The sequence below is a fragment of the Mesitornis unicolor genome, unplaced genomic scaffold, assembly GCF_000695765.1.
Source record: "Mesitornis unicolor isolate BGI_N332 unplaced genomic scaffold, ASM69576v1 scaffold12098, whole genome shotgun sequence".
Lineage (NCBI taxonomy): Eukaryota > Metazoa > Chordata > Aves > Mesitornithiformes > Mesitornithidae > Mesitornis > Mesitornis unicolor.
This window is the reverse complement of record NW_010202568.1, coordinates 1-7,752: the sequence shown is the minus strand read 5'-3', so window position 1 is coordinate 7,752 and position 7,752 is coordinate 1. Positions and strand designations below refer to the sequence as shown.

Below are 7,752 nucleotides of genomic sequence, written 5' to 3'. Positions count from 1 at the left end.
GGAAACAGCTGTCGATAGGTACAGGAAAAGAAACTACCGAGGTTTTTCCCCAAATTTTATCCGATTTAAGAGTTATTTCTTGTTAGCTACGATAACAAAGCATTTCTACCTCTTAAAAAAATAGGTACTGAAGTCAAAGGGCATCTTCTCTACTTCCTGCACAAGACAAAGGCAACATTTTTGACTAGAAATATTAAATAGCCCCCCCCCCCATCCCAAACCTTTTTATTTGAGGCCCTCTGTGAAGTGCCAACGTTAACTTTACTGTAAGGCTTTTATTTTGTCTGGAGGCGTTAAAGACTTGTGTGCTTCTGTACAGCTGGAAAAGGTTTTACTGCACGAGTAACCGCAGCTTTGCGATGATTTGCAACATGGAGTAACGGGGTGGGAGGGGAAAAATAAAAGGTAGAGATGCTGGGGGGTTTGGGTAGGTAAAGAGTGGCTGTAATTTGGAACAGTACAAAGAGCAAGTGTGCAAATCCTGGTGTTTCTAGTGCGATTGTGGGCGATAAAACAGAGTGAGCAGGCAAGGCTGTCTCAGAGGCCACGTTCTTCAATACCCAAACGACTGTAGAAAGTAAAGAGAGTGAGTAAGGTCCAGGTAAGGTGGTGGTCGGTTCTCACATCAGAGCTACGCTCGTTCACACAGGAAAACGACACGTTAGCCGATCTGCTGGGTGGTTTGGCACCTCATCTCGCTACAGATCCATTGATTTTTAACGGGTTGTATTTTTCACCCCGATTTGTCATAGTTGAAACCGGGTGGGTAAGACTCAGTGGCATCGCTCGAGGGGATTCCAACTGGTAATGAATGAATGAGGAGACTGCTCGGAAACGGGGGTACAGCCAAAACAAAAAACCACTTCCCTCCCAGGTCTCCAACCAAGACGGGTATTTACCTAAAACGTACACCTGGCATTTCTACTAAGCCTTTAGCCTATTAAATACTCCTAAGGAAGCTTCCTTTACTGCTAAAAACCACCAGACTCATGCTTTTCGCCACGCAGTCCGCTGAATTTCCAGTCGCCATCCTCTCATCCCAAGGAAGTACTGCATAGGCTGCCGAGCTTTACTGGATACAGCAGTTATTGCGGTGACCGTTGGAGTCTTTGAAACGCAGACGCATTTTGGGGCGGTATTTCTCCAAGTACAGGAGTTGCTTGCTGTTAAAAGCTCCACGCCGCTTCCTGGACGGAGGAAAAATAAGGAGATGTTTTAAAATATAAATTGATTTGGAATAGGACATTAATCTTACTGCCCAGTGAAGTGGTATCACCAACCAGTGAAATATAATGTTAGGTCACTTAAAAAAAAAACCCCACACCATTAAGACTGCAATCAAATTAACAGGGATTAAAAGTGCCAGGAAAGAGGGTGGTGGCTTTCTTGCACAAATACTTCATTGGACCATGTGTTTAAAGGAATATAGAGCATCTCGGAGGGCGTTTCGGGCCTCCCCGGAGGGCGTTTCGGGCCTCCCCGGAGGGCGTTTCGGGCCTCCCCGGAGGGCGTTTCGGGCCTCCCCGGAGGGCGTTTCGGGCCTCCTACACAAGCCAAAGATCCTAATGAAGATATTTAGGAGGAACTCCAAAAGGAAGCTATGGAGCAAATGTGAGCCAGTCTTCTTTAGAAAGCCGAAGTTATTCAGCCTCAATTATGAGGAATACGACAATATTAAGAAAGCACATAAATATTTAAGCTCCCCATAAGAAGAAGTTGACCAGAAATGGAGCTTTGTTTGATTTTCTCCAACCAGAAACGTGTGAAAGAAGGGGATATTTTCACAGAGCATTTGCAGTCTGTACCAGCCTCCCTGTTCCTCACTTTATCTACACCAGGCTGTCAAGATACACAGAGCTGAATTTAATTCTTTACGAGCCAGTAAGTATTTTAGTATTGCTTATATAGCTTCTTTTAAATATAGTTGAAAGCTGCAACGTTAAGGCATTGAGACTAAAATTATTCTCATCCAACTTGCATTCATTTTATTAAAAATCCAAGGAAACAGCTGGCTATGAGCTCTGTACTTACTGTCTTATGAACTGCACCGCATCTTCATACTTCATTCCGCATTCGATCAGTGCAAGAGCAACCAGGACTGGAGCTCTGGTAAAAACAAATATGGAAATACTTGGTTTAGCATCTGTCACTGCAAACTTAGAAAAAGACAGGCAGAAAGCATTTCTATGTTAACTGAGCTATTGATGGCCAGGCCGGATCCATGGCTGAGGCCAATGGTGTGAGGTTGAACACAGCCAAGGGTCGGGGCCTGCCCTGTGGTCACAACAGCCCCATGGATGCTGTAGGCGTGGGGAGCAGTGGCTGAGAGCTGCAGGCAGAAAAGGACCTGGGGGTGTTGGTGACAGCAACTGAACAGGAGCCAGCAGAGTGTCCAGGTGGCCAAGGCCATCCTGGCTTGTCCCAGCACTGGTGTGGGCAGCAGGAGCAGGGCAGGGATCATCCCCTGTGCTGGGCACTGCTGAGGCCGCCCCTCAAATCCTGGGGTCAGTTTTGGGCCCCTGACTCCCAGAAGGACATGGAGGGGCTGGAGTGTGGGCAGAGAAGGGCAAGGGAGCTGGGGAGGGGTCTGGAGCAGCCGAATGCTGGGGAGCAGCTGAGGGAGCTGGGGGGTTCAACTGGAGAAGAGGAGGTGAGGGGAGACCTTATCCCCTCTGCAGCTCCTGAAAGAAGGGGGTAGAGAGGGGGGTGTTGGTCTCTTCTTCCATGGAACCAGGGACAGGACGAGAGGAAATGGCCTCAAGTTGTGCCAGGGGAGGGTGAAATTGGATGTGAGGAGAAATTTCTGTAGTGCCAGAGTGGTCAAGCACTGGCAGGGGCTGCCCAGGGAGGTGGTGGAGTCCCCATCCCTGGAGGGGTTCAAGAAGTGGTGGATATGGCACTTGGGGCCATGGTTTATGGCCATTGGGGTTGGGTTAACGTTGGACTCTATATTTGGTCTCTTCCAACCAAAACCAGTCTATGATTCCATGATCCTCATTAAGAAAGGGTCCTAAATTAACTCTGCTCAGCCTTAGCTTTGTTCATCTGACTTGCAGTACAGGAGATTTTTGGAATAAAATGCAAGTAATCTTTACCCATTTGTTTCAAAGCCATTTGATTTTGGGGAAGGGTTGCATATGTGTTTCTGTTCCCACAAACAAGCTTCCTTAGAAGCAGTAAGGAGCCCACAGCAGAAATCAGCAACTAATTAGCAATTTATGGCTGAAAATAAATGAAGACAAAACCCTATGGCACACAGTAGCAGTGTGTGCATCCAGTAGCAAGCCTAAGTGGCTTTATATGTTCAGGGATTTAAGAAAACAGTCAACTCTGTTACACATGAAGCCGCAATGCAAGCAGTCGATGAGCCAGGGTGATGGACAGCGAGACCAGAAACCTCCCTTTTATACTGGAAATGCTGAAACTCATGGCTAGAACAGCAACTGCTTTATTAACAGATCCAATTCCCAGGTAGTCGAGAAAATAGCCACAAAATCATTATGTTCTCCTAACTGTTGGAATGTTATTTAAGAAAGTGGCAGCAGACTGGGAACAGGGTTAGAAGGAGAATATTTAGCATTATCCATAAAGATTTTGAGGCTCAGTGTTTAGAGATGAGACAGAAACAGAGCTTTGGGACTTCTGAGAACACTTTTCATCCCCCAACAGGGCTGAAAGTTGGTGTTGAAGTGCCACAACGCTCCACTGTGGCTAACGGTTACCACAGCCTTGGTACAAGGAGACTGAAATGGGGATGAAGAAGATACTTACAGGCGAGTCCCTAACATCCAAACCCATTACAAGCAAAAAAAACCCAGACTCAGCAAGACAAAATACCAATCATTATGCTTGGTACATTAAAATACTTGTTTACTCAGTAGTTTTCTGTGCAAGAGCTGTGATAATAGCATGAACTAGTGACTAAAAGCTATTTAAGTCTAATAAATACAACAGCTTCCTGTCCTCTGAACCACTTTTAAACACGAGGCCATTCCAATACAGGGTATGCGACTACTTTACATTGGCTTCAAGTTTTGTACTAAATCTTGGCAACTCAGCAGCTCTCGAAAGCTTGACCCACCTTCCGAGACCAGCAACGCAGTGCACAGCAATGCAACAGCCCGGCTCTTCCCGAAATTTCACCCTAAGGAGGTTTAGCCAATCGTCAACGATCTGGTTGGAGGGTGGAGCACCGTCATCAAAGGGCCAATCCTACAACAGAGCACAGCAGACAAATAAATACTTAAATACAATTGTTCATGCTCGTATGCTCTGCGCATACAGAAAAGCAGGGGATACAACGGACAACAGAGCAAACAGCTGAGGGAACCACTCAAGCCAACAGTTTTTTAGAGGTGTAAGTATAGCAACGTAAGGAATGTATTTCTTTTCATCTGTTATCATTGAGCAAATGATTTTGCTCAGAATCAGATGTTTTTTTCCCTGATTAGAGAACTGATATCTGCACAGCCTTTGCCTCCATCAGCTGCTGGAATACAGTTATAGAGGTCACAGAACCACAGGATGTCAGGAGGAATAGATTTCCTTGGTAAGAAAGTGCCATATTTACATAAATACTGGCCAAGGAAAGTCATGGCTTTATTCAAATTCTAGATGCAAGATCAAGTGGGAACTATAGTATTCACAGAATCCCAGACCGTTAGGGATTGGAAGGGACCTCCAAAGCTCATCCAGTCCAATCCCCCTGCCGGAGCAGGAACACCCAGATGAGGTTACACAGGAAGGCGTCCAGGCGGGTTTTGAACGTCTGCAGAGAAGGAGACTCCACAACCTCTCTGGGCAGCCTGGGCCAGGGCTCTGTCACCCTCACTGAGAAGAAGTTTCTTCTCCAATTTCAGTGGAACCTCCTGTGTTCCAGCTTGTGTCCATTCATTCAATAACTTAAAAGTTGATAGAAAAGACAACACACCTATATCACAGAATCCCAGGATGTCAGGAGTTGGAAGGGCCCTGGAAAGCTCCCCCAGTGCAACCCCTGCCACAGCAGGATCACCAGAGCAGTCACACAGGAACACGGCCAGGGCTTTGGGTGTCTGCACACAAGGAGACTCCACAACCTCTCTGGGCAGCCTGGGCCATGCTCCAGAACCCTCACACTCACAAACTTTGGCCTCATCTTCAGCTTGAACCTCCTGTGCTCCAGCTTGGGACCATTGCCCCTTGTCCTGCCATTGGCCATCCCAGAGCAGAGCCTGGCTCCTTCCTCCTGACACTGCCCTTTTCCAATGGATCCCCAGGAATGAGGGCACCCCTCAGTCTCCTCTGCTCCAAGCTCAAGAGCCCCAGCTCCCTCAGCCGCTCCTCAGCAGGAGATGCTCCACTCCCTCCAGCATCTCATCTTGGTGGCCCTGCTGGACTCTTTCAAGCAGTTCCTGTCCTTCTGGAGCTGAGGGCCCAGCACTGGACACAAGATTGCAGCTGTGGTGTGAGCAGGGCAGAGCAGAGGGGCAGGAGAACCTCTCTGCCCTACAACCACCCCTTCTCAGCCACCCCAGGATGTAGAAATAATTAATAAAGTAGTATCAAAGGCATTTATTTGGGGTGCCAATGTTAAACTCTGCTTTCTACACCACTTACCAAAACCTGAATGCCTTCTTTTTCCACCGGAGCAGTGTCATAAGTAGCTTCACACACTCTCACCACTGTGGTAACGCCGTATTTCTTAAGTTCCTAGGTAGCAAGAACAACACAAACAAAACACAACTGCTTTAATGGTAAACTGACTTCATTTACCACCTGATTTTCTCAATGCATTACCTTATTAACTCATTCCAAGTCAACTCAAATACTTGCCACCCTGTGAAGAACAGAAAGCTGAAATAACTGGAAATCTGTGTTCTAATGCCAGACACCTTTAAGCTCTTCTGCAAACACATCTGAATATTAAGTTCTGTTATGCTAGATTGGACTTTTCTTCTTTTAAAATCAGATCCAGATCAATATTGATGCAGTCCATCTCCAAAAGATCATTTCCTTCAAAGGCACGGGAAGTTTCCTGGTTTGCAAAGCTACACAGTAAGGTTAAGATCTTCTCTCCCCACTGCTTAAAACAGGTTTGTAAGACCTCTTACTGCTCAAAATTAAGAGCACAGGACAATAATTAATTCCAATCCCTGAGTTATCATAATTAGAGGATAAGCAAATTTAACTTTCCAGTTTGCCATTACCCTCTATTGAAAAACATTAAGTGAAAAAACCAAACTTTGCTCTTCATTCTCCCTGCAACACCACTAAACTCACACTAAATGCCATAGCCCAAGCATACTCAGGCTCTCCAGCTTTGAGAGTATAAAGGCAATTAAATGTTATCTCACTGTGTTTCTTGTAAATTATCCCACACTGAACGGAAAATAAAGGTCTGATACACTTAAAATCACCCACCACCACAAATGTCCCTCAAGCAGACACTCAAAAGGATTCCCCTAAGCTACACCACAGCTATGAACTGCTAATATTGAAGGGAGACGTGAAGGAAAAGCACGGTACAACCCTGTTATTTGTTCCTCAGGTTCTGATCCATGTGTACTGAATTCTTCTCTTAAACTGCTATGCAATAGGCACATAGAAATGTTGCACTTAGATGCATCTAAAGCAGTGTAAGTCCCTACTGATAGCAAATATTTGTATTGTTCGACACGACTCTGCCAGATAATTTGCATTTTCAGATTTATACAATGTACTAAATGTGCAATGTACAGCATAATTAATTGGTTTCCCTTTCAGAAAGATGTTTTTGTGAAGGCCAAAGTCTATCTGCATTGATTTGTCTGCAGGACTCAGAAGCATGGCAACAGTATTTGATGGGAAAAAAAGCCAACACACAGCCTCAGTACCTCTCCACATGGCTTCCACGGCTGTAATCAACCAGTAAAGGAGGAAACTGTTACCACAGCATGCTGTTCAGGCGTTAAAAAAAGACACCAGTGTGGATTCTGACCTGAACTCACCTCTATAAATTTGTTTAAGGTTGCATTGGTCGGGTTGTGTGTGATCAGGAATCTCATGTTCTTGTAGGTGATCTCCACGGGAGCTGGGCGGTTCATTCGGGCCATATTGGTTTAGTTAAACATGCAACAAGATTATGAAAGGATTAAAAAAAAAAAAAACAAAATAAAAAACAACCAACCAACCAAACCAAACGGAAAAATTCGAATACAGAAGTGATGTAGAGAAACGGAAGTCTACTTCACTACACTCCACGGGAAATTCTCAGTGCTTGGAAGGATGAAGTTGGGAGCAATGGGGAATGAAATGAACCTCCTCACAAGAAGCAGCAATTCTTCAATCCAGTAATACTGAGGCGAAGGAAAGGCAGCGCACTGAGGTTTACCCCATCCAGGTCTGAATTCGGTTGTGAAATGCTCTGCCAGTCGCAATTCAATACTTTCTTCTCCTGGGCAACCGCTCTCAGGGGGCTTCTTGGTGGAGTAGGGCTGGGTTTCTACAGTTCACTTGTCTGCATAGAGCTCGTGCTGTGCCTGGCAGTAGTCTCCACTGCCCTTCAGAAACTCCATAAATGTGTGACCAAGAACACCACAGAACTGCTGCAAAGAGAAGGGAAAAGAGACATTTGAAGACACCAGGCGTTATAAAATGGAAAGAATAGAGGAGCAGAACAACTAAGTTTCACAAGTTGGGTTGTTTTCAATTCAAGAATTAGGTTTGTGTAAGAAACCTGTTTCCTTTCTTAGCAAGAATTATAATATACAATCTACTTGCAGAGAGAGAGAG

General features: G+C 45.4%; 1 protein-coding gene across 3 annotated transcripts; it reads right to left on the bottom strand.

The window, feature by feature from the left end:
• Positions 1-743: 743 nt before the first annotated feature.
• LOC104535119 (protein tyrosine phosphatase type IVA 1) lies at positions 744-7,121 on the bottom strand. 3 transcript variants are annotated; one of them, XM_010190439.1, is made up of 5 exons: positions 6,969-7,121; positions 5,599-5,691; positions 4,082-4,212; positions 2,032-2,106; positions 744-1,187 (listed from the first exon to the last, which is right to left on the bottom strand). In XM_010190439.1, exons 1-5 carry the CDS (start codon positions 7,071-7,073, stop codon positions 1,070-1,072), a joined length of 522 nt encoding a protein of 173 aa, XP_010188741.1. In that variant the 5' UTR covers positions 7,074-7,121; the 3' UTR covers positions 744-1,069. The 3 variants fall into 3 exon arrangements, with proteins under 3 accessions (XP_010188741.1, XP_010188742.1, XP_010188743.1); XM_010190440.1 differs by lacking the exon at positions 2,032-2,106 and having other exon boundaries at positions 1,070-1,187; positions 6,969-7,073; XM_010190441.1 differs by lacking the exon at positions 5,599-5,691 and having other exon boundaries at positions 1,070-1,187; positions 6,969-7,064.
• Positions 7,122-7,752: the final 631 nt, after the last annotated feature.

Bases quoted from the DNA above. Each gene is read 5' to 3' on its own strand.
- LOC104535119 (XM_010190439.1), bottom strand. From the start codon at position 7,073: ATGGCCCGAATGAACCGCCCAGCTCCCGTGGAGATCACCTACAAGAAC. The intron at 4,213-5,598 runs GTAAGTGGTGTA...GCTCTGTTGTAG, and splicing joins AAGAAGGCATTCAGGTTTTG to GATTGGCCCTTTGATGACGG. The intron at 2,107-4,081 runs GTGGGTCAAGCT...TGTTTTTACCAG, and splicing joins TGCGTTGCTGGTCTCGGAAG to AGCTCCAGTCCTGGTTGCTC.